This window comes from Lissotriton vulgaris, chromosome 6, assembly GCF_964263255.1.
Source record: "Lissotriton vulgaris chromosome 6, aLisVul1.2, whole genome shotgun sequence".
Lineage (NCBI taxonomy): Eukaryota > Metazoa > Chordata > Amphibia > Caudata > Salamandridae > Lissotriton > Lissotriton vulgaris.
The window spans coordinates 728,477,029-728,501,934 of NC_141694.1; the positions used below are offsets into that span (position 1 = coordinate 728,477,029).

Consider the following 24,906-nt stretch of genomic DNA (forward strand, 5'->3'; position numbering starts at 1 on the left):
GTACTGCGGGCAGTTTGGGTCGTTCGCATAGTGGCCGACTCGTTGACATCGGTGACACGTGACATTGGCTCTGTACCCTGGTCGCGCTGGGGTGCTGCCCCGGTTGGCCGGGGGGGTGGTGTTGGTAGCGGGGGCGACCGGGGCGTTGTCTCTTCCTCGCCCTTGGCCCCCTCCTCCTCCTCTGGGTCGGTGCTGACCATTGTTGTTCCGGTTCTGTTCGTAGGACCCATTCCGGCCCACTCTGGTGATCTCCCACCAGTCAGCTTCGGCTGCGAGCTGCCGGGGATCCGTTAACTTGCTGTCGAGGAGGTGCTGGCGGAGTTCAATGAAGCAATTGTTCGACAGATGCTCCCATACCATCAGATTAAATAGTTGCTCGTAGGTCGTGACGTTGCTTCCTCGGATCCAGCCCTCGAAGGCTCGGCTAAAGTATGTTACATAGTCCACCCAAGTTGTACCCGGGATGCGGGTGCAGTCTCGGAACCTCTGACGGTACATCTCGGGCGTGAGACCATAGCGGGTGAGGAGTGCCGCTTTCATATGGTCGTAGGAGGTCATCTGGTGGTCCGGGAGCTGTAGCAGGGTGTCGCGGCCCTCATTGAGGAATCTTCCCCAGAGACCGGCTCCCCAGTCGCTTCTATCGATCCGGTGTGCAGTCATAGCGATTTCATAGGCTTTAAACCATTGCTGGATGTCGTCCTCTCTGAAATATTCTCGGACAACATCCTTGGGGATGTGTACCTTTTTGTCTGTGGCCCCGGAGGTGGGGGGTCGCTCGGGCACCCCTGCTTCTTTATTCTGCTTGCGTAGGTTGATCTCGGCTAGGTTCCGTTCGTGTTCGTACGCTAGTTTCTTTTCCTCGAGCTCCCTTTGTCTCTGTTTCTCCTCTCTTTCTTCTCGGAGACGCAGGTGCTCTAAGTTGATTTTTTGTTCGGCCAACTTAAGTTCAACGTCCATTTTGAGTCGGGCCATTTCTAGTTCGTGTAGTCGGGTCCTTTCTCTTTCCTGGATCTCGTCTTGCGAGAGACCCGTTCTTTGCCCTTCAGGGGCCGTGGTCGTTTTTTCTACGGTGCTTTGATCAGGGGTTCCGGCAGCCCCGGTCTCTGCCCAAGATTCTAGGGCATGCTTAAAATCGTCCTTGGTACTCAGTCCGGTGGTAGCGATACCCAGTTCGATGCAGAATTGTTTTAGTTCACGATGGTTGTACTCCTCCAATTTCTCCATTTGGAATTTCTCGGTTGATCCGCTCTCTTTCGTGGTCATTGTGACTTCGTCGTGGGGTGAGCTACTCTCTGTACGTTTATGCGGTGATTCGGATCGCGCCGCTGGCCACCAATGTTAGACGGACCGGGAGGGTCGGCCGAGGTTACGGGGAGAGGTCTCCAGGGAGAGCCGTCTCCAACGACTGTACAGATAAGCAACTTCCCCCCCACAGACGGACACCACACAAGGTTGAAGGTTAACGAGACTTTATATGCAATTCTTAGGTTACGATGATGGATACAAGGAGGTCTGGACTCAGGGGTCCCCTCGGTTCTAGTCTCTGGTTTAGGAAAGGGGTAGCGGGACAGTCTTTGTTACCAACGAGTGGAAAATAGCTCTCAATCCTCGAGCTCGGCGTTCTAGATGATCGGGCCGCGGCGGCGCCAGGCAGGTCCCGAGATGGACGAAGGAAAACGACGGTCCGCGGCGGAGCCTGCAGGTCCCGGTGAAGATGGCGGTTACAACGGTCCGCGGCCACGCCAGCAGGTCCCGACGACGATGAAGGTGATGAAGATTACGACGGCTGCGGCAGCGCCAACAGGCAGGACGATGGTGCACAAGACAGAGCTACGGCAGCGCCAGTAGTCCGTCCAGGATGAGTTCCTCTTTACGTCTCTCGACTCCAAGATACAACTGCCTTCCTGCTCTGGAGCTGCCCCAGTTATAGGGCTGGCGTGCTTTGATGTCCGGACCCTCGCACTTGGAGGTCGGGAGGTCCGGGATGAGGGAGTCCAGACACCCAGCAGGGGGGTGGAGCCAGCGCCCGGGGAGGCGATGGGCGAGCGGCACTTGGTGGGGGAGAGCCATCGGCACCTCTTTCTCCCATTGACTTGCCAAGTAGCCCGCTCACCTCCTGGGTGGAGGGTGGTGCCGGAATGTCTGAGGCCGGCCCAGGCCCAGGGTTGAGGTCGATCGGGGGCCAGGCGGCCTCGTGGTGGAGTGTCCAAGATGGCGCCCCAGGCTGGGCGCGTGGGCCGGCAGTGGATTGGACCCACGAGGTCGACATGCTCGAGGGCAGGGGTCCCTGAGGGGACGGGGGACGTGCAATGGTGGTGTGTGGTACTTGCGGGACTGGACTCAGGCCTGGTTGGGCCGGGGGAGAGCGGCCCTTCATGTGGCCTGTCCAACAACCCAGCTTGTCAATCCTGTGTTTGTCCTTCCCATGCAGTGCTGCCTCTTTGCCATCTCGTTAATTGGCTGTCATCTCTGCTTCTTTTGCTTGCTTTTCAAGCACTACTCTTTTGTGTCTCCCTAATGTAGTTCTCTCCCACTGCACTCCATGTTGCTCTGTTGCCTGAGTGTTTCTCCTTTGCTCCCTCTCTTGTGTTCACCCGTGTGCTTCTCCCCATTGTTTTCCTGTGTTGCTAGCCCCATCACCTGTGGCCTCTGTGTTGCTTTCACCAAACCCTTGTATTGCTTTGGTGTCCCTCCCCTTGTTGCTTCTGTGCCCCTCTCGCCTTGACTTATTGCTTTAGCAACACCCCCACTATCCCCATTGTTGCTCCCGTGTGCCCCCGCCCTCTCCTGTATTGTCCCTGCATCCCTCCCGCTTAAAATAAAAACACACTTTTGTGCGTATTGTTTTTTTTTCATTGATCCAACTTGTATTGGTAACCAAAAGGGAAAAAGAAACCACCAGTTTTATTTGTTCGTGACTGCATGGTGCTTGTAGCTTGTGCTTGTAGCTTCAAAATTATTTGGGTGGGTAATTCTTTTTTTTTTTTTTTTTTAATACTTCAGTCATGCTGCTCAACATTGCAGATGCTCAGCAGCGTGGTTAGAAATCTTTGGCAAAGCCCATAGGTCCCAATAGTGAGGCGTCCTACTAGGTCTGCTGGTGCTTTTTAGGTCCAGCCTGGGCAGCGCATGCGCTACCCTGCTGGGCATGCTGTATTTGGTATATGGGCTATCGGGGACTTTGGGCATGCCCACCGCTTTTGGTTGGTTTGTTGGCTTGCTTTTTTAAATTCCCTTTCTCTGGTTGGTTAATATTGCTCATCTGTCCTGCCTTTCCAGTGGACATAGCCAACTGTTTCTTTAGGTTGACCAACTCTGGTCATCTCTTCACTCATGAGCTCTCCCCCACCATCCTAGTGCAAATGCAGCGTCCGTCCATGTCATTATCTGAAAGGAGAATATTTAGGCTCTTTTCTACAGGACACTGGCCTGCTGTTAAACATCATGGGATCCTGAGGTTACTCAGCTTATAGTTTGTCACTGTTTTATGTTGATCACATATTCCGACTGTTATTTTGTTCACCAGTACTGTTTACTTTTTCACTCTGAACACATTCATTATTTTTGCTGGTGCAGTCTGGTTGTGAAGTTCCTGTACAAGAAGATGACATTTTTTTTTTTGAGATGGCAGTAATGAGTTGCTCACCTTATACTAACCCCACCCAAAAGAAGGCACAGGTTTACTTTTCTGTTAAATTTTCAGTTTCAGATTCTTGTTTTAGGACAAGCCTGGGCAGCGCATGCGCTGATGTGCAATGCATGATGGATTTAGGTAGGGACTTGAAGCTCCGCCCACTCCCCACCCATATTTTTTATTGGCTTGTCATTCTCCAGCTGTAAACTGTTCCTGCACATTAGTCAATAGGTTTAGTACTGCCTTGTCTCATTTTGTAACCTCCCATTGCTACATCCCTTGTCACGTGTGTTGTTACTCGGTAGGGTTTAATTACAGGCTCCGCGCACTACTTTCTCAAATAGCTTTGTACTGCCTACTATTGCAGGCAGGACACGCTCTCTCCTAACGCTTAAAAAAAATATTTATAGCACAAACGTATTTGCAATGCAATTGGTCAAGTATTTGCGAGATTTTAAGCTATTGGCATAGTAAATGACAATGCCTTTTATTTATCGTTTTTAAAAACACATAAGTAAAAGGCATTGTAATTTACAATGCAGATAGCTCAAACTCTCGTAAATGTGAGACCTATTGCATTGCAAATGCTTGTTATCATTTAGTTGTGTAAAGCAGATTATGTAGCCTTACAACCTTCGTGACATTTCCTGTTCATGCCTCAGTGCCTTTCTTTGAACTTTGTAGGCATTATTAGATTACTTGTTTTCAACTTAATCTCTTTTGCTCATAATGCTCAAATTCTAAATGTTGTAATAAACAGTGCACGTTAAAAATAAAGTTAATATACAAGAGCTATACTATATGTTCCTACTAAACATGCAGCTACTAGTGCTGTTACATTGCAGATAACAGGGTTATGATTTGAATGGTGCCGCAGGTGCAGTGGCACCGTGCCCAAAAGTTGTTGAACGCCTCTAAACACATAACATTGATATATTTGACTATTAAACAGGGAGTCACAAGTGCAATTATCTAGCAAGTGCTAGGGTCATGATTTGAATGGTGCCGCAGGTGCAGTGGCACCGGGGCCAAAAGCTCTAGCACCCCAATAAACACAGAATATTGCTAAACTTTATTACTGAACACAGTCACAAGTGCAGTTATCTAGCTGGCACTAGGACCATGATTTCAAGGGTGGTGCAGTGGTACTGAGTCCAAAAGTTGTCGGAACTCCTCTAAACACAATATTGCTAATACATGAATTCTATTTCCTACTTTATTTTTCTAAATTTTGCTATTGCTTACCCATACAATACTACTAGTAACAGCACAATATATTGCCTTTTTGTACATAGTCATAACACTTTAACAGACTTTCTGTAACTTATATTGTACAACTACTCAGCAAGCTGCAACTTACAACAACAAGCATTGGCATAGACAATAGGTCTCGCAACAGTTGATGTTGTTACACCAAGGATATTGTGCTGCATAACTAAATACTTATAAGGTCCCAAAGGCGAGACCTATTGGCTGCGCCAATGCTTGTTTACTTCAGGACCGTTACTGGGGCAGCTGTGCGCTTTATACATTTTATAACATAACAAATTGCTGCATTCAGGTTTAGCTCATGCATCCATTGGGAGTTCACCTGGCGGTCATTTATTGATTCAGACCATCACCCACGTCACCCTTATTATGGTCCTCCAGAATATTCAAACAGTTCCTCAAAGGCTTTTCTTAGGGTCTTCCCTCCAGTCAGACCTCCACTTCCATCTTGGCATTTGAACATGGTACTATCACAGCTCATGAAGCACCCATTTAAGCCCATTCACAGAGTGAGTTTAAATTATCTGTCCTGGAAGGTTGATCTACTTGTGGCCCTGACGTCTGCCAGACGTGTCCGTGAGATTTAAGCCCTCAATATTCAAGAACCCTTCCTACAATTTAGAGAGGACAGGATAATTCTATGTACAAACCCGAAGTTTATCCCTAAAGTCCCTTCAGACTTCCACTTCAATGAGCTGCTGATTTTGAAGACCTTCTTTCCAAACCCTTCAACGCAGGCTGAAAGGGATCTTCACTCTTTGAACATCAAGAGGTGCATCAAGTTCTACATAGACCGGGCCAAGACCTTTTGTAAGTCTAACCAGTTGTTGTTGGGTGCAGCACACCATGGAAGAGGCAACCCCATTCCAAACAGAGCATAGCTAAATGGACATCTGCTGCAATTCACTTCTGTCATCAAGCAGCAGGAAAACCATTACACACTTCTGTGCATGCTCACTCTTCAAGGACTGTTTCAACCTCAACAGTACTGTTTGCAGGTGTGCCTCCATAGAATATTTGTAGAGCTGCTACCTGGAAGAATAAGCATACCTTTACGCAACACTACTGCCTGGATTTGACTCCTCAAGGGAATGTAGCAGTAGGCCAAGCAGTTCCAAGATATCTTTTCCTGTAAAGGTGAGCTACCTCTTTTTTTCCCACCAACATATTACTAGTTCACACATTGCCTATTATATAATATGTTTTCTTACTTTACATCAAACTGAAATGTTTTCATATGTTCAACGAGATATTATAAGAAATGTTCATGGTTATGTCTTCGTTTAGTCTATGTAACCGGAATATCTCTATAGAATTGCATTCTTAACAACTCTCAGTTTAATGTGCCTCACTACTGCTTTATACTCCGATTCAAGCATGTGAATCTATGAAAGTTTTGATACTGGAGTAGAAAAATAAGTTACTTACCTGGAACTGTAGTTCTCCAGTATTGGAATCTTTCATAGAATCGCATGCAACCCACCATCCTCCCCTGAGAGGTTCACCTTTCCGTCCTTTAAGTGGTTCTCTGGCACTCGTGCTATAGAAAATCTGAGGGACTGGAGCTTCTGTCAGGAGTGTTTCTAGAGGACAAAGCAGCCTTACTGGCTGAAGTATAAGTTTGGTGTCTTTTTTTTATTTTTATAATAGACTATAATAGGTTGCAAAATTGAATGGTCTTTATTCTCTATCTTTAACATTGTATTACTATTATATGGTACCAAGAACTCCCATCTCGACGACGGGGAATTCAAGCATGTGCATCTATGAAACATTCTGATAGTGGAGAACTACAGTTACAGGTAAGTAACTTATTTTCTTACGTAACTTATTTTTTTTATGGGAAGCACTTGGATATATGATAAATAAGTCATTTGCTGTGCTGGGGACCATTTATACGGAAGGAATGTGCTCTCTGCATATTATTCAGAACAGTAGAGTGGATATCCTGCGCAAGTCTCACCCACAAATGTCAGTTTATCCGGCTGACACATGTTACATAATCATAGAAAGTAGATTATGGGGGCTATAGGAATAGCAACCAAAAATATAAATTATTGACATAAAAAAACTACTTAGTCTAATATTCTAAAGGTTACTTAATATTAGCAAATTATCATATCCATAATTGGAATTGACAGTGACACAAATTATATGTCAATCATTAATCAATGTCTAAGGGTCCAAATGCCCAAATTCCGAAGTACGGAGTCTGAAAAAAGATGAAATTGACATAGCTTTAGCCACGTGTTTCGCGGAATAAACGCTTCTTCAGGGCTCATTAACATTTTATGTGCTGTATATTGATTTTACTGATGCCCATTGTATTATGCACTTGACCATCATTCCTTTAGGGCCTAATAGCCTTGTAAGTTCCTCAATTATGAATGTTGCTAATTTCTCATTATTCACGATTGTTCCCAACTCCTGTAATTTTTTAAAAAGTTGATAATGAAAAAATATCCAGCTACATCAAGAACTGGGTGAGAGGTTCATAATAGGACAGTGTATCTTGGATAGTGTAGCGTCGCATTGCGATACTTGAAACATTCTGGGGTCACAGAGACCAAAAGTATAAAGTGACTTGAAAGAGGTACACACTGGATAGTGATTCTATCAGTGGGGGATCATTGTTCATATTTTGGGGGGCGATAATACCAAAATAGTCCAGACAGGGACTCTAAATCTTCTGGTGCTTGCACTGACATCCCTGCATCTTATAGATTGGTGCTTCAGTCAGAGAGCAAATGTTGATGCCTCTCGGCCATTCTTGTAACAAAGGTGACATAACCAATGTCTAGCTCTGTTGTGTTTAGCCAATAGAAAAGGCTTATTAACATTGTTGCCCCTGTACCAAGTTCATACTCTCTGACTAAGCCTGATAAGGCCATTTTAAGGTTCACAACCACGGGAAACCCAGCTTCCGGCAATAGGGTACATAACACCCCTTCCAAATATTTCTAAATGACTGGGCATGACCATAAAATATGTAAGAAATCTAAATACTGCTAGCACTTTGGCGAAGCCCCACGCTGCATCTCCCACAAAATCAGGAAAGTCTCAAACGCCACTGTCTTGTGTCAAATGCACCTTAGCTGAGTTTGAGAAAGCAGCTCTGTTGAGAGAGCTGAAATGTGGGTGTCTCGTTGTAGGAACTGGGGCAGGGGGCTTCAAATTAGCCAAGTCTTTTTTTATGTATTTTGCATGGTCAGTAATGTGGGACCTCTACTGCCTAAAACGTTTTCTGTAGTTCTTTTCAAATGATGTAGTGCACCCCTCTGATTTACATTTTGAAAACCTTGTCTCATCACTTCAGAAGTCTTACTAAAAATGGTGTAATATTTTCAGTATTTCAACCCAATTAAGCCTAAAGAAAAAATAGTTTGCCATGTTTGCGATTGTATGCTTAGTGTCTACAAAGTGTTGTTTTTAACCCCTTCCCTGCTCGGCACATTCCCCTGCTGTGCTGGGGGGAGGGGGGGGCACGCAGCTCTCCCATGCTCATGAGGAGCTCAGCTCGTCATGAGCTACAGTGCTCCTGTGCTCATGACGAGCTCAGCTCGTCACAGTCGCACCCGTTTCTTTAGAACGCTCAGCACAGCAGGGAAATTTGCCCAGCGTGCGAGCATTCTAAAGGCCATGACGAGCTCAGCTCGTCATGAGCACCGGAGCACTGTAGCTCATGACGAGCTGAGGTCGTCATGAGCATGCAAGGGGTTAAAAGTGTCTGTTACTTTTGTATGATCATGTTTTCAATTGGGACTCCAAAGTGAGATTGGTTTGCATATCATGTAGCCGTATTTGAGCTTGTAATATTTAATGGTAATGTTACATTCGATTGCCCCTGTATTGCCAAATGACTTGCTACATTTTGCTACATTTTGAAATCTATTTTGTTTTATGTGTGGCATTTAAAAAAGCTAGCGTTTGTGTTGAGGTGTTTTTAACCTGTTGAAAATTAATGCTTGCGTTTTTATTTTTACAGCACTGCTATCTGCAACAGGCATTAACTATATCCTGTCACTGATTGCTGTAGTCCTCTTTTATGTATACTACACTCACCCTGAAGGCTGCTCTGAAAATAAAGCTTTTATTAGCGTCAACATGCTGCTGTGTATCGGGGCCTCCATCTTGTCAATTCTGCCTAAAATCCAGGTATGATTGCCTCATATTCAAGGTACAATCGCCACAACATTTTGTTGATGTTTTCCTTTTTATGTGGCTGATTCTTGAACAATCAAACGATTTTCAAAACCGAATACTCCTAAAATTGATATAGATTACCAATCTGTAGGTTGGTTATTTTCAAGCCCCCATTCATTCAGCAGTAATCTTAAACATTCATGCAAGTTGTAGATTTTCAAGAGTTCCACAAGATCTATTCCTGTCAACTACTAAGTCTGGGTTGGAGAAGGTCATTAAGTACCCTTTAGTCTTTCAAATGGAAAACCTTTTCTGCTAAAGGAGAGATCCATCTTTTCACACTGCCGTGAATAATTGTGTTCCTTTCTCTGAGAAAGTGCCTCTTTTTGCATGGTTAACCCCTACTTTTTGCCTGGTTTTGATGTGGTTCCAATTGTAGTGTACAGTTTCCCTGCCAGCCAGGTCCCTTCTGCCAGTGCTTCTTCCCTAAAACATATCTCCAAATGGTACTTCTGCCCCATGTAAGTCCCTAGTAAGTGATACCCTGGCTACCTAGGGCCTGGGTGCTAAAGAGGTTCCCCTGCCCCGCCCCCCCCCCCCCCCCCCCCCCATTGGGACCATGCCACTGCCCTTGCAGCTTTCATGCCCCTGTGAGGGAGAAAATGACAAAGTCAGCATGCCTGTATTTTGCTCCACATGAGCAGAGATTGTAGTGCCCCTTTACTGACTACCCTGTCCTGATGAAGACCCCGATGTAAGGCTATAATTACGCCTACAAGTGTAGCGTGGGGTCGAAACGTCGACGGCTACTTTCATATTTTGTTCTGTTGGCACTCCCCCACGAGTCTGAATATCACAGCGCCAACAGAAACAGTTTAATTTCGTTGGGATATGTTATAATCCTAATAATTTTTTGGCTCAGAGATCTGAAGCCACAAAACCGTATTGCATTCAGAAATTACTTTGCAATAGATGATTTGTCACCAACTCTACTCTCTCACTGTCCTTTCCCTCACAGCATCACGCTATCCCACTTTCCCTCCCTTTTCGGGGCACTTTTATATACTAAATAACGTAGCCCATGCATTGTGATTGATTGACATTGCGTGTTATGAGATTTGATTTTTGTATAATAAATTTGAGCAAATGTTTCAACTTCTACTGGGACCCTTCTTTTCCAAACCATGGGTGCCATGCTAGCCAGCACTGCCTGAAGGTATAGGTAAGTCACCCCTCTAGCAGGTCTCGCAGACCTAAGGGTGCACTATACCACAGGAGAGGGCATATCTGCATGAACAGATCTCCCCCTACAATATTGGAGTCCATTCCATAATATGGTAAGTGCCAGTGAAGCCATAAAGAGTACATGGGCTGGAAACTGGACCGCTAGAGTTCCCCAGCACCATGGTGGCTTCACTGAGCACAGGAGTGTTTGGTACCAACCTACTTCTCTTAATAAATCCACACTGATGAAAGTGTGTGATTTATTGTCCCATATACCCAGACGGCACCTCAAAGGTGCCCCCTGAAAACCCACAAACACTGGTGTGGTCTCTGACCGGCTGTAGGCAGCCAGCCAGCCACCACCAGATATGTTGCTGAACCCCTGTGTAGAGAGCCCAGGCTCTCTGGGATCAGATACAATGCACATCATGGGCAGAGGTGTCCCACCTCCCCCCCAAGGATGGGCCAGTGCTCTAAGGGGGATGCTTCAAAGGCCTGCCGCCTATGTAATGTGATCCCCAGCCTCTGCTGCTAGCAGCAGGTTGCAGCTCCTGGTTTACACCCCCACTTTGGGCAGGAAAACTCAGGAGAATAGGAGGTATGCCCACCTCTGCCATCTCCACCCCTAAAGTGGAGGAGGTGAGGTGAAACACATCTTTCAGTCCCCTCCATCTTGAAGATGGAGAGACCACCCCCAATCAATGCTAGGTCTATGCTGCCTCCCAAAGGAGGGTGGCATTACAAAGGGTTTAGTCATACCAGGGAAGGTTTCCATTGGCCCTACCTGCTACTCTCCTAAAACGCCCCTAAATCTAGTATTTAGGTGGCTCTCCCAGACCTAGAAACTAGATCTGCGATGACCTAAGAAGCAAGAAGACGTCCCTGCAGAGAAGACTGCCTTGGCTCCAGCCCTGCCGGCCTGTCTCCAGCTTCTGCGAACCTGCGATCTGTCTTGCACCCAGCGATCTCTGAAAATCCTGGGAGGACTGCTGCCTTTGAGAAAGACTCCAGTCTCTCGGACAGCAGACTTGTCCAGAAGAAACCGACTCCAAGGTCTCTGGATCCTGGTGGAACCACAATCCATGCCCACTCCGCAGTTGACGTCCAGGGACTGAGTCTGAGTGGCTCACCAGTGCAGTGAAGTCTCCCCAGGAATCCTGACCTTGTGTCCAGCGTTTGTGATCTCCATGGCGGTGCCTGCCGTGTGAATCCAGACGCTCCCTGACCGATTCTAGTATGAAGACTCCGATGTCAAAAGGCACCCTTGCACCCGAAGCCCCTGGGTCTTGGTGTGCTGAACCGACTGTGACCCTACGACCTCCTACATTTCTACTTAGCCCTGTTGACGTTGGTCTCCCTCCTGCAATCTCCAGTGCCACACCTGCAACCTGTTTGCCAAAGGAAGAATCCCTATTGAAAAGCATTGAGTGCCCAATGTCGAAATTGCTCCCTGCACCCGGCCGCCCCTGTGCCACTGGTGGTGTATGTTTGGAGCTGCTTTGTGCCCCAGTGCATATACTAATCCCCAAAGCTTGGCCCCTGCAACCGATCTACTTACCTGCAAGCAGTGTGGCTCCAGGCACCCCAGTCGCCATTGAAAAGCATTGGGCCACACTCCGATTTTAACCTCTGCACCCAGCTGACCCGGAGCCGCTGGTGGTGCAGTTTTCGTCCTCACCTGATCCTTGCCCCTTGCTGGCTGACGGCCCCGAAAACTGGAATTGTAAGTGCATTACTTACATGTTTAACCGCAATATTGTTTTCCCTATAGGATAACATTGAACTGTGCTGAAATGTTTGTGTCAATTTTTTACAGTGAAAAGTATTAGTTCGAGGCATATGAGCTGCAGATCATACACTTGGCAATAGATCGCCACCTGGTGTTGGGCTCGGATGATTGCAGGTTGTTGTCTTCTTGGAAGAATTCTTTGTAGTCACGAGATAGGTGACTCCTCCCTTGGACAATACTGCGCATGGTTATCGACTCCATCCTCAGATTGTTTTTTTCCGCCACTGGTTTCGGATGAAAGTTTTCCGCTCTGGATAGAAAAGACTTTTTCAGCAACTTCGAAGCGTGAAACTTTATATAAACAATTTTCGCCATCGAATAGACTTTTCGACATCACCAGCTACATTCCGGTGCGTCAACCCGGGCCGTTGGGCCTATCGGCGCCGTGCGGCCTACGCCTCATGGAAAGAACTCCATTCAAGAGATACCCGGTATGTCGAGCAAATTTCCCTCAAAGCGACCATCGCGAGGTCTGCAACCTCTGTCTATCGCCGGAACACGACGAGTCGACCTGCACAACCTGTGCCTCCTTCCGATCGAAGAAGACCATTCGGGATCGGAGTGCCCGTCGACACGAGATGAAGAGATCAGCGCCAGCACCGGAGGCCATCTTTGAGGGGGAGATTGTCGGAGAGGACGTCTCCGGGGACGAGGATCCACTCGAAGATATCTGAGGACGAGGCTTCACTCGTCGCCGAGGAAGACTCGCCTGATCTCCGGATCATATCAGGGGCAGAGGACTCGGACGACTCGGTTCCATCTCGACAATCCGTGAGTACCCCTGCCCCTGCACAACATACACTACCCAAGACAAAGTTAACGGTCGGCACTCCGCCCATGGGGCCAAGTCGAGACTGAAATTTACCCTCAGACGCCCCGCCTTCAGGCTCGGCTCCGAGGAAAAAGACTACGCCTTCCGGTGCTTCAGCACTGAAAAAGCCACATGTGCCAATTCCAGCTCCTCCATCGGCACCGAAACATCCTTCGAAGGACTCTTCGACACCAAAGCCAAAACGCCCTTCGGTGCCCAAAGACAAAGACCCTTCGGCACCCGAATCATCGGTGCCGAAGCCAAAGACTGTACCGGATCCGAAAGCTTCGACTCCGAAACCTTCCGGTTCCAAAAATAAAGTTGGAAAGACAGATTCCGGTGCTGCAGGCCCAACGAAACCGGTCTCCACGCCGAAATCGCCAACATCGGTACCAAAGACTCCAAGGCCTGATACAGACATGCCTAAACCCTCTGACAAGCCTACCAAGCCAAAACCACCTTCGGCACCGAAGATTTTGCCACAGGACTCGATAACTCCTCCTAAAGCAAAAAACACTAAACAACCTCTATCGGCACCGAAAAAATCAACGCCGAAGAAGATTGTACATGAGGAAGAACTGTTTAGACCAGATCCTAAACAGAAAACGGTCTATATCAATCCAAAGACTGGACATGTGGAAGCAATTCCTCACAAGAAAAGACCAGCAGACACACCACTTCCACGTGTGGTTCCTGCCAAGAAGAAGGATTGTGCAATTTCTCCAATGCACACTTACTCTCCTTCACCTTCTTCCTCTCCTATCCCTCCTTATATTGAACCTATAACTTCTCCTGTTCATTCTCCTGCATCATCACACCACACTGACGAGGAGTATGATCTAGGTGGGGGGAATGACGTACCAGAGCCACATGCATACCCTTTAGATGAGGATGTCAATCCAGAATATCCTAAGGATGACGACATATACAGTTTTCCACCACATAATGTGCCAGACATTCCTGATCCTCAGTACTACCCAACAAAACCTTCCCCTCCAGAAGATAGTATTGGGTTTAATCATCTTTTAAATAGAGCTGCCCTTTACCATGGATTCTCAATGCTCTCTGATGCCATTGAGGAGGATTTTTTACTAGATACATTTGAGCAGTCACAAAGAGCTACACAAATACTACCCATGATCAAAGGAGTCATTAAACATGCTCCAGACATATTTAAAGACCCGGTACGATGTAGGGTGTTAAATCCCAGAATAGAAAAAAAGTATAGACCAGCACCATCGGATCCAGTCTATATTAAGGGACATCTGCCACTAAACTCTTTGGTGGTGTCTAATGCACGTAAAAGAGCCAATTCCCAGACCTCTGGTGATGCACCCCACCTGACAAAGAATCTAAAATCATTGATGCGTCAGGGAAACGGATTGCTGCGCAGGCCACAAACATATGGCGCATAGCAAACACACAAGCCTTACTCTCACGCTATAACAGGGCTCACTACGAGCAGCTAGAAAAACTAATGGAGCACCTCCCAGATCAATATAAGGATCAAGCAGCAGAGCTCTTACAAGAAGGCAAATTAATATCCAATGCCTCAATTAAATGTGCACTAGATGTAGCTGACACAGCATCCAGAGCAGTCAATACTAGTGTTATACTCAGACGTCCTGCATGGTTACGCATTTCAGGTTTTAAACAAGAAGTACAGACTACCATCTTGAACCAGCCCTTCAATCAGAACCAGTTGTTTGGGCCGAAGTAGACCACACACTAGAAAAGATGAAGAAAGACACGGACACAGCTAAGTCTATGGGTGCATTACAATCCACGCAGACTAGAAGTTTTTTTTCGCCGCTCCTTTTATCGAGGAGGCTCCAAGCAGACCGGTCCAGATACAACATCATCTTTTAAGACGCACACACAGACCTCCTCTAACAAAGGCTATTTTAGAGGAGGATACAGAGGCAACAATAATAAGGGAAGAGGTAGAGGTAATAACAACAACCGCTCCTCTTCCACTCCCAAAGAGTGACTTTCCTCTGCCTCCCCAACAGCATTCCACTCCTGTGGGGGGCAGATTATCACAGTTACTACCTGTCTGGAATTCCATCACAACAGACAGGTGGGTAAGACAGATTATCCAACATGGCTACTGCCTAGAACTCACAGCAACCCCCCCAAACATACCACCCAGGCAGCGTCCAATGTCCACAGAACATATTACTCTGCTTCAACAGGAAGTTCTAGCACTTCTACAAAAGGATGCTATTCAAGTAGTTCCTTTAGAGGAAAGGGGAACAGGAGTTTACTCCCTGTACTTCCTAATTCCCAAGAAGGACGGGACATTAAGACCAATTCTCGATCTCAGGCCCCTCAACCATTACATACAATCTGATCATTTTCACATGATTACTTTACAACAAGTACTTCCACTACTACAGCAGGGGGACTTCCTTTCAACACTAGACCTAAAGGACGCCTATTTTCATGTTCATATACATCCTGCGCACAGGAATTATCTAAGGTTTGTCATGCAAGGACAGCGCTATCAGTTCAAAGTCCTTCCATTCGGGGTCACAACAGCACCACAAGTGTTTACAAAGTGCTTAGCAATAGTAGCAGCACATCTCAGAAGACAACAGATACATGTCTTCCCTTACCTCGATGATTGGCTCATAAAAGCAAAATCGTTCAACCAGTGTGTACAACACACAAAACAAACAATTCAAACATTGCACGACTTAGGGTTTACAATAAAATACACCAAGTCTCACCTAGAGCCTTTGCACGTTCATCAATATCTAGGAACTACCATAGACACATCTACAGCTCTAGCGTATCCCAGTCAAGCCAGGATACAGAGCATTCAGACCTTAGTCTCCCTCTTTCAACATCAGCACTCTCTCCAAGCCAGAGTGTTCATGAGATTAATAGGCATGATGGCGTCTTGCATCTTAATAGATCCTCACGCAAGATTGCAAATGCGCCCATTACAAGAATGTCTAACACAACAGTGGAATCAGGCTCAAGGTCAGCTCACAGACCTGGTGTTGGTAGACAGCCGTACATATCGCTCTCTGCAATGGTGGAACATCAAAAACTTGACAAAGGGACGGCCGTCCCTAGATCCTGTTCCACAGATAGTGCTCACGACAGATGCATCCCTCACAGGATGGGGAGCTCATCTCTTGCATTATACCACACAAGGCCAATGGAACAATCAACAAGGACAGTTCCATATCAACCATCTAGAGCTGCTAGCAATTTTCCTAGCACTCAAAACGTTTCAGGTACAAGTACGAAACAAAGCTGTCCTAATCCAGACGGACAATAGGACAGCCATGTATTATATACAAAAACAGGGGGGGACACACTCTCTGCAACTGTCCCAGCTTGCACAGAACATTTGGAGATGGGCCATTCCTCAATTCATACACCCGACAGTAGAACACCTTCCAGGAATTCACAATCAGATAGCAGATCTGTTGAGTCGTCAGTCACAACAGATTCACAAATGGGAGATACACCCACAAGTTCTTCAACCATTCTTCCAAATGTAGGGGCATCCACAGATAGATCAGTTTGCCACCCACGAGAATGCAAAATGGCCAACCTTCGCCACCATGGTTTCACACCCACGGTCGGAGGGGAATGCAATATGGATGAACTGGTCAAGCAGATTTGCGTACGCTTTTCCGCCTCTCCCACTCATTCCACTAGTAGTACGCAAGCTCAGACAACAGTCTCTCAAACTAATACTAGTGGCTCCCACATGGGCACGTCAGCCGTGGATCACTACACTACTAGATCTCTCACTGGTTCCACATCAGAAATTACGGCTCACGCCATCCCTGTTAACACAGAACCATGGACAAATAAGACACCCAGAACTAAGCCAACTGATTTTGGCGATCTGGCTCCTGAAGTCGTAGAGTTCAGTTACTTAAACCTACCACCAGACTGTATGTACATAATTAAAGAAGCTAGAAGACCCACTACCAGAGCATGTTATGCGGCTAAGTGGAAAAGATTTGCAATATACTGTAACAATAATCATATTGATCCACTGTATGTTTCCATCCAAAATATTATTTGCTACCTTCTACATCTACAGAGGTCCAATTTGGCTTATTCTTCCATACGCCTGCATCTATCAGCAATTGCAGCCTATTTACAAAATAGGCAACATCTATCTCTCTTTAGAGTACCTGCGATAAAAGCATTTATGGAAGGATTAAAACGAATAATCCCACCTAGGTTACCTCCTGCTCGAGTATGGAACCTAAATGTGGTCCTTACAAGACTTATGGGACCCCCTTTCAAGCCTTTACATAAGTGTGAATTGCAATTCCTAACATGGAAATCTGCTTTCCTTGTTGCCATCACCTCTCTAAGAAGAGTTAGTGAAATAAAAGCATTCACAATAGAAGAACCATTTTTTCAGATACATCCTAACAAAGTGGTTCTTAGGCCCAATCCGAAATTCCTACCAAAAGTTATTACTCCTTTTCACCTTAACCAATCAGAAGAGCTACCAGTGTTTTTTCAAAAACCGGACTCTAGTGCAGAAAGGGCTTTACATACCTTAGATGTTAGAAGAGCTCTGTTATACTACACAGACAGGACTAAATCCTTCAGAAAGACAAAACAACTATTTGTATCTTTCTCTCCACCACACTAGGGCAATCCCATCTCTAAAGGAGGAATTGCCAGATGGATTGTAAAGTGTATTCAAATATGCTATCAAAAAGCTAAACTAACACTAACGGTTCCTCCTAGAGCGCACTCCACTCGCAAACTAGGAGCCTCTATGACTTTCTTAGGAAATATACCACTAGAAGACATATGCTAGGCAGCAACATGGTCTACAATACACACCTTCACTAAACACTATTGTGTTGATGTGCAAGCCAAGCAGCAAGCTGCAGTAGGCCAAGCTGTCCTTAAAACACTATTTCAGTATGCTGCAACGGATGCAAGCGACCACTGCTAGGGGAGACACTGCTGCACAATCGATGCTGTGTACGATCTGCAGCTCATATGCCTCGAACGGAAAATGCTACTTACCAGTATGCATATGTTCTTGGCATGTAAAGCTGCAGAATCGTACACGCCCTCCCGCCTCCCCGGGACTTGTATCCGTTCCAGTACTCATCTTACTTAGATGCACATGCATGTATATCCTTTCTCTTTACTTCTACTAACTCCGTCATTTCCCATCATGGCGAAAAACAATCTGAGGATGGAGTCGATGACCATGCGCAGTATTGTCCAAAAGAGGAGTCCCCTATCTCGTGACTACAAAGACTTCTTCCAAGAATACAACAACCTGCAATCATCAGAGCCCAACACCAGGTGGTGTTCTATTGCTAAGTGTACGATTCTTCAGCTCTACCTGCCAAGAACAGATGCATACTGGTAAGTAGCATTTTCCTTATTTAAAAATGTACTTGCCTTATTGCGAAGATCTTGGTCTTAAAATAAATCACAAACAAAATAGATTTATTTTTTATTTTTAATTGGTCTGGATCTCCTTCTTGAGTTGTGTGTGCATAATTGGTCAGTGTTGTGCAATAAATATCTTGTACTCCTCTATGTTAAGCCTAAGGCTGCTCACTAACACTAATAGAGCCCTTTGTGTTTTTGTTTTTTTAAACAAATTTTATTAGTCAAGTTGCATAAAGAATGCATGACTCTGCACACCAGAGTCTACTGCAGTATCACGTCGCATAGTTAACTGACAGCAATTAACCATTTTGTGGAGTAAACTAAACCAGCAATACCATGAGTATCAGAAAGAGTAACATCCCCCCCAACCCCAACCGTCCCCCCTCCCACCACCCAGATTGCGCTGCACCACCAAGCCCCATGCACACCAAGCACATACACTCCCCTGACCACCCTCCCCTCCCCCTGAGCCTGGCCCGCCCGCCTCATCCACTCCCTCAATCCAATTCAACATCATCTGGTTCGACCGGTGGCTCCAGCCACAGGCCCCTATAGTCAGGCCACCGCTTCCAAACTTTGTAATGCTTACGCGGGCGTCCCCGTGCCATAAAGATAGACTGCTCCAGCCCCATGTTGAAATCCAACCTGTTTTTCCAGGCAGCCACAGACGGCGCACGTGTATTCTTCCACATCCGGGCAATATCACGTTTCGCCAATGTGAGGCCCAGCAGGAGAAGGTTCAGTTTATAAATGTGGCCCCTGATCCTCTCCATCACATGTAATAAAGCTAGCTGGGGCGTACGTGGGGCTTCAGACAGGCAAGCAAAGATACTTCTCCAGAACCGGTCTAATGATAAGCATTGCCAATCAGAATGTAAAAAGTTGCCCTCAGCCCCGCGACACCTCAGGCACTCTGGGGACGCAACCAACCCCTCCCGGCACAACCGCACCCGGGTAAAGTAGATGCTGTGAAGATATTTAAATTGGATGAGGCGGAAGCGAACAGCTATCGCCGCCCCACAAGGTGCGGCGAGGGCTTCCCTCCAGTCCTCCTCCTCCAGAGCCCCCGCATCCCCCTCCCAGGCCTCTGGTAGTTTCCCCAGGGGAGTCGCGCTGTGTGTGACCGATGTCTGGTAAATTCTCGATATCTTTTTGGTTTCTAGGTCGCCCATGAAAACTTTCGCTTCCAATGGACTGAACTGGGGAATAGAGTCCAGACCCTCCAGGCTGGGGGCGAGTGCGTGTCGGAGCTGGAGGTATCGAAAAAATTGTGACTGGGGCATGCCAAACTCCACCTGAATGTCACGAAACGACTTGAGGGAATCATTACTACCAACATCCCCCAAGGTGGAGACGCCGATGGCATCCCAACCCCGGAAGCCCTGCAGAGCCGCCAAAGCAGGAAGGCGTCCATTGTGCCACAGGGGGGTCTCCTCCTTGAGAGTGTTCCACCACCCCATACGCCTCAGGGCTTGTCACCAAATACGGAAGACTATCGCCGTCACCGGCGGCAATGCGCCACGCAACTCAGCGGAATAGAGAATGGTATGAAGAGTGGAATGCCCCATCAGGTGTCACTCCACAGCATATGCCGGGTACCCCCTGTCCCCGTACCACCACTTGTTGAGGACCAATAGATGTGCGGCTTGATAGTAAGACAGGATATCCGAGGTCGCTAGCCCTCCGCAGTATGTAGAGAGGAAGCACGTCCGCAATGCAACACGCACCGCTCCCCCCCCCCCCCCCCCCCCCACACCCCCCAAAGGAACCGCACCAAGGTCGAGTTGAACAGCCAGAACCATTTGGGTGCGATCGGGTATGGGTGATTCTGCAGTTGATAGAGCAGGCGTGGGAGTGCAACCATTTTGAATATGGCAGAGCGGCCATAGATTGCCAGTGGCATACAGGACCAAATTTTAAGGTCTGCCTGAACATGTTCCCAGACTGGCACTACATTCCGCTCCCAGGATACCGCCGGTACATCAGAGAGAAAAACGCCCAGGTATTTGAGGCCTCCTACCGCCTCCTGCAGCGTGGAAGCCCAGGCACGCACCCACCCCATCTCGGGCTCCCAGGACCCATAGCGTAGATTTACAAGGGTTCATGTAGAGCCCAGACGTCTCCCCAAAGATCCGCATGATCTCCAGAATCCGCGGCCCGACGTATTCAAGGCGGTTAAAAAGAAGAGGACGTCGTCTGCGTCGAGCGCAATCCTATCTGAAGGACCCGCTGCCCACTCAAAAACCTTCAATTGTGCACCAATGCGCGCCCATGCCGCAAGCGGCTCCATAGCCAGGGCGAATAGGTAGGGCGACAGGGGGCACCCCTGTCTGGTGCCACGGTGGATGGAGAACTCAGACGACACTGCACCCGCCACTCGGACCGACGCCGCCAAGTCAGTGTACAGCAGCCGCACATAAACAAAAACCGGGGGTCGAGATTAAGCCGGCGAATGAAGGCAAATAGATAGACCCAGCTCAGGGAGTCTAATGCTCTGTCCATATCTGCCAGCAAGAGCGCCGCCTGTACCCCCATCTGCCGGACGACTGCTACGGCCACGTGGGCCCTCCGTATGTTATGCCTTGTTGCCCTCTGGGGCATGAACCCTGCGTGGTCCGGGTGAACCAACTCAGGGATGTGCAGCAGAAGGCGGTTAGCCAGGGCCTTGGCCAGAACCTTCGCCTCCACGTTGAGGAGAGAAATGGGGCGGTAGGAGGCATGTCGCCCCGGAGTCCGGCCCGGCTTATGAAATACCACTACTTCTGCATGGCGCCAATCTGGAGGGAGACAGCCAATCTCCCTAGCCTCCTCCACCGCCGCCCGATAATAAGAGGCCAACTGTAGACTGTAGCGACGATGAAACTCTGCGGGAAACCTGTTGGGGCCTGGGGCCTTCCCTACATTGAGCTCTCCCAGGGCTGTACTCAATTCCTCCACTGATAACGGGAGCTCAAGCCGCTGGCGCGCATCGTCAGACACTGCTTTGGGTGGGAGATCCGCGATAAACATGTCGACTGTCTTCTCGGGGAGGCAATCCCGCGACGCTTATAGATCCGCATAGTAGGCGGCAAAGCTTCCCGCTATGTCCCCGGGGTCTGTTAAAAGCGTCCCATTCGCATCCAGCACCCTAGGAAGGGCCTGTGCATGAAAAACTCCCTGGCAGAGCCGATGTAGCATTTTTCTCGACTTGTCGCCCCACTGGCAGATTCTGCTCCATGTCGCCAGCCAGACCCGGCGGACCTCATCTAACAGAGCGGCGTACGACTGCTGAGCGTATAGTAGTTGCCGCACCACCCGGCCCCCGCTTGCCCCTTGACTGCGGTGCTCAAGTGACGCCACCTCAGCCTCTACCCTGACCAGCTCCTCCTGAGGTTTTCGACGAGCCGCCGTACACCACGCTATGTCCACCCCACGAAAAGTGGTCTTCAGTGCCTCCCAGAGCATGACTGCACTAGAGACCGAATCGTCATTGGCGTGAAAATAATCTGCGATCACCTCTCGCATATGTCTCACATAGTCGGCATTTTGCAAATGCCACACCGCCAAGCGCCAGTGAAAGGGCTGTCGCCCCCTCCCTAGCTGCAGCTCCACAAAGACCGGAGAGGGGTCTGACAGCCCTCTGGGGAGAATCCCAGCAGCCGCCACCGTCGACACCCTCGTCCTAGGGGCAAAAACGTAGTCAAGCCTGGAAAATGAGTTGTGCACTGCGGATAGAAAGGTATACTCCCTCTTGTCACCGTGTAGGTGTCGCCAAGTGTCCACCCAATCCAGCCCGGCAACCAGGGAACGTAATCTTGTGGGGTGTGTTCTTCCCGACCCCCCTCCCACACTACTCCTGCCACTGTCCAGATCTATAACATCGTTCCAATCCCCTCCCACTATCGAGGCCACATCTGGCATGTCTGCCCATATCGAAGTCAACCATTCAACCAAGGACCACTGGAGAGGGGGAGGGGCATACACACAACCCAGCACAATGGGATACTCCCCAATTGTACCCCTAAGGAACACATAGCGCTCCTGCGGGTCTAATCACTGTTGTGAGTGCACATATGGGACCCTACGGTGGATTAATACCGCTACTCCCCTGGAGCCCTGTGTAAACCCGGCATGAAACACTTGCTGAAAACCATAGCGTTGTATGCAAAGGACCTTGGAGCCCATCACATGGGTTTCTTGCAGCAGGAGGACATCAGCCCCGGCCCGCATGGCTTGGCGCAGGACAGCGTTGTGTAAAAATAAAACAATTGATAATATAACCAGGGAAAAACAGTATGAAAAGCACAACAACCAATTAAAAAGTACAAAATTAGATTTATTCTTAAATGTACATCTTCATATTAAAAAACAATCAATGCAAAATCATGTGAACCAAATGTTTATAAAAAACAATCAATCATATATAAATAATATATTCGTAACACATTTACACAAAAAGTATATATAATAAAATAGTGGCGAACAATATAAAACATCAACGCGCGTTTCGGCGTTATCAACAGAACGCCTTCATCAGGAGCCACAATAAATCTGTAAAACATATATAAAATAAATTAGAAACATAAAGGAGTCATATGAAACTCCCATTATTCAATAAACATTACATATACATATTGCTGTGGCGCAGGACAGCTCCACGTTTAATCTTATCCAAGATCCCCCGTACGTTCCAGATCACCACCCGCAGGGCACCCATTGAAGCCCGAACATCAACCGCCCAACTAGCCATCAGGCCCCTTGCATGGCATAGTATGGACAGGAGGACCCGGAAGAGCGTGTGCGTGCATTAATGGACCCAGTGTATAAGCGCAACCCAAAGCCCCAACAAAACCCCAACCCCGCAACAAACCCCCCACCTCATACCTCAAAAACACTGAAGTACCTGTCGCGGTGGGATCAACGCCATACCCCCAACAGGGAGGCACAGCCTGTACCCACCAATGGATCCCCAGCTCACAGCCCATAACCCCCAGGCACCCGCCATCACACACCACAAAGGTCGGGGTGCTCAACTGGGCTCCTGCTAGCTTCTCCCTGACGGTATCACAAGCCCAGTTCAGGACAATCCGGTAACTGTCAATTGAGACTCTGCCCCACTTATGGCTCTAAAGTCTGTTCTCCCAGGGCCGGCCCCTCTCAGGAGGCTGCACCACTGGACTGCGAGCGCCTCCTGGACCTCGACTGCCGCTCCCTGCTCCTCCGCCAACCACCGGGACCCTCTTGGGCCGCATCTCTCACAGAGTGTTCAGAGTCTCTTCTCGGTGGGATATGAGGCCTCACCTTCACTGTCTCATCCGTCCATCGGAAGACCTCTTCGGGACTGTCAAAGGAGCGGGTGCGCGATTGAAAGACCACCGAAGGCGCGCAGGAAACAGCAGAGCATAGGGAAGTTTGAGCGCCCTCAGCTTCGCCTTAGCAGCCATGAATGATTGACGTTGCTGTTGAACTTGCCGCGTGTAGTCGGGAAAGATCAGGATAAGAGCGTTGTTATATAGCAGCGGATCTTTGGCCCGGGCCTATTTCAAGATCACGTCCCTGTCCATATAATTTAGTAACTTGGCAATGACAGGCCGCAGGCGGGCCCCCATAAGGTTTCTGCATGAGTTCTCGATGGGCCCACTCCACTCCACTACAAAACACCTAGACAGGAACTCGGGCGGAAGCCAGCCCTCCATCCAAGTGGTGAGGAAACGCTCCATGTTCCCCTCCTCACATCCCTCCAGAAACCCAACAAAGCGGAGATTATTGCGTCGGGCCCGTCCCTCCGCGTCCTCTGCCCCAAGTACCAGGCCCCTCTGGACAGTTTCCGCCGCCACCACCTTCCGCTTGAGTTCCGTGACATCGTCTTCCACACCCGATATGCGGATCTCGGCCTCGGAGATGCGGGACACTTCGTTGCGTAGGTCCTGATGCAACAACATGACGTCCGCCCCTACAGCTCCTATCTTTGTGTCAAGCATGTCCCTGGCCTGGGTGGTGGCGGCCAGGAGGGCCGCATTGTCCGCCACCATCCCCTGCTGACCCCCGATTCCGCTCCGGGACCAGTGAATTTGTATATAAGTTCAAGTTCAGGAATTTATATAGCGTACTACTCACCCGGAGTGTCTCAAGGCGCTTGAGGGAGGGTGGGTGCGTTACATATCGAATAGCCAGCATTTAGTTGTTTTCTGAAGGAGAGGTGGTTCTGTGTAAGTCGGAGGTGAGTGGGGAGGGAATTCCAGGTTTTGGCTGCTAAGTAGGAGAAGGATCTTCCTCCCATGATGGATCTGTGGATGCGTGGAATTGCGGCGAGGGCTTGATTGGATGAGCGTAGTTGGCGGGTGGGAGTCTAGAAGGACAGTCGTGTGTTGAGGCATTCGGGTCCTAAGACGTAGAGGGCCTTGTGTGCGTGGGTGAGGAGGCGGAACGTTATTCTCTTGTTGACGGGGAGCCAGTGGAGATCCTTCAGGTGACCGGAAATGTGAGCCTGACTGGGAATGTCCAGTATGAGTCTGGCTGAGGCGTTTTGGATGCGCTTGAGTTTTTTTCGTAGTTTGGCTGTGGTCCCGGCGTAAAGGGTATTTCCATAATCCAGTCGGCTGGTGACCAGTGCGTGGGTGACTGTCTTTCTTGTTTCGGTGGGGATCCAGC

At 48.3% G+C, this 24,906-nt stretch overlaps 1 protein-coding gene across 1 annotated transcript in view; it reads left to right on the plus strand.

Annotated features, from left to right (window-relative positions):
• Nucleotides 1–24,906, plus strand: part of SERINC1 (serine incorporator 1) — a 205,888-nt gene that overhangs the window by 94,959 nt on the left and 86,023 nt on the right. Inside the window, exon 6 of the mRNA XM_086926718.1 lies at nt 8,889–9,058. Coding sequence (XP_086782844.1) covers nt 8,889–9,058 — 170 coding nt within the window. The remainder of the gene's footprint in view (nt 1–8,888; nt 9,059–24,906) is intronic.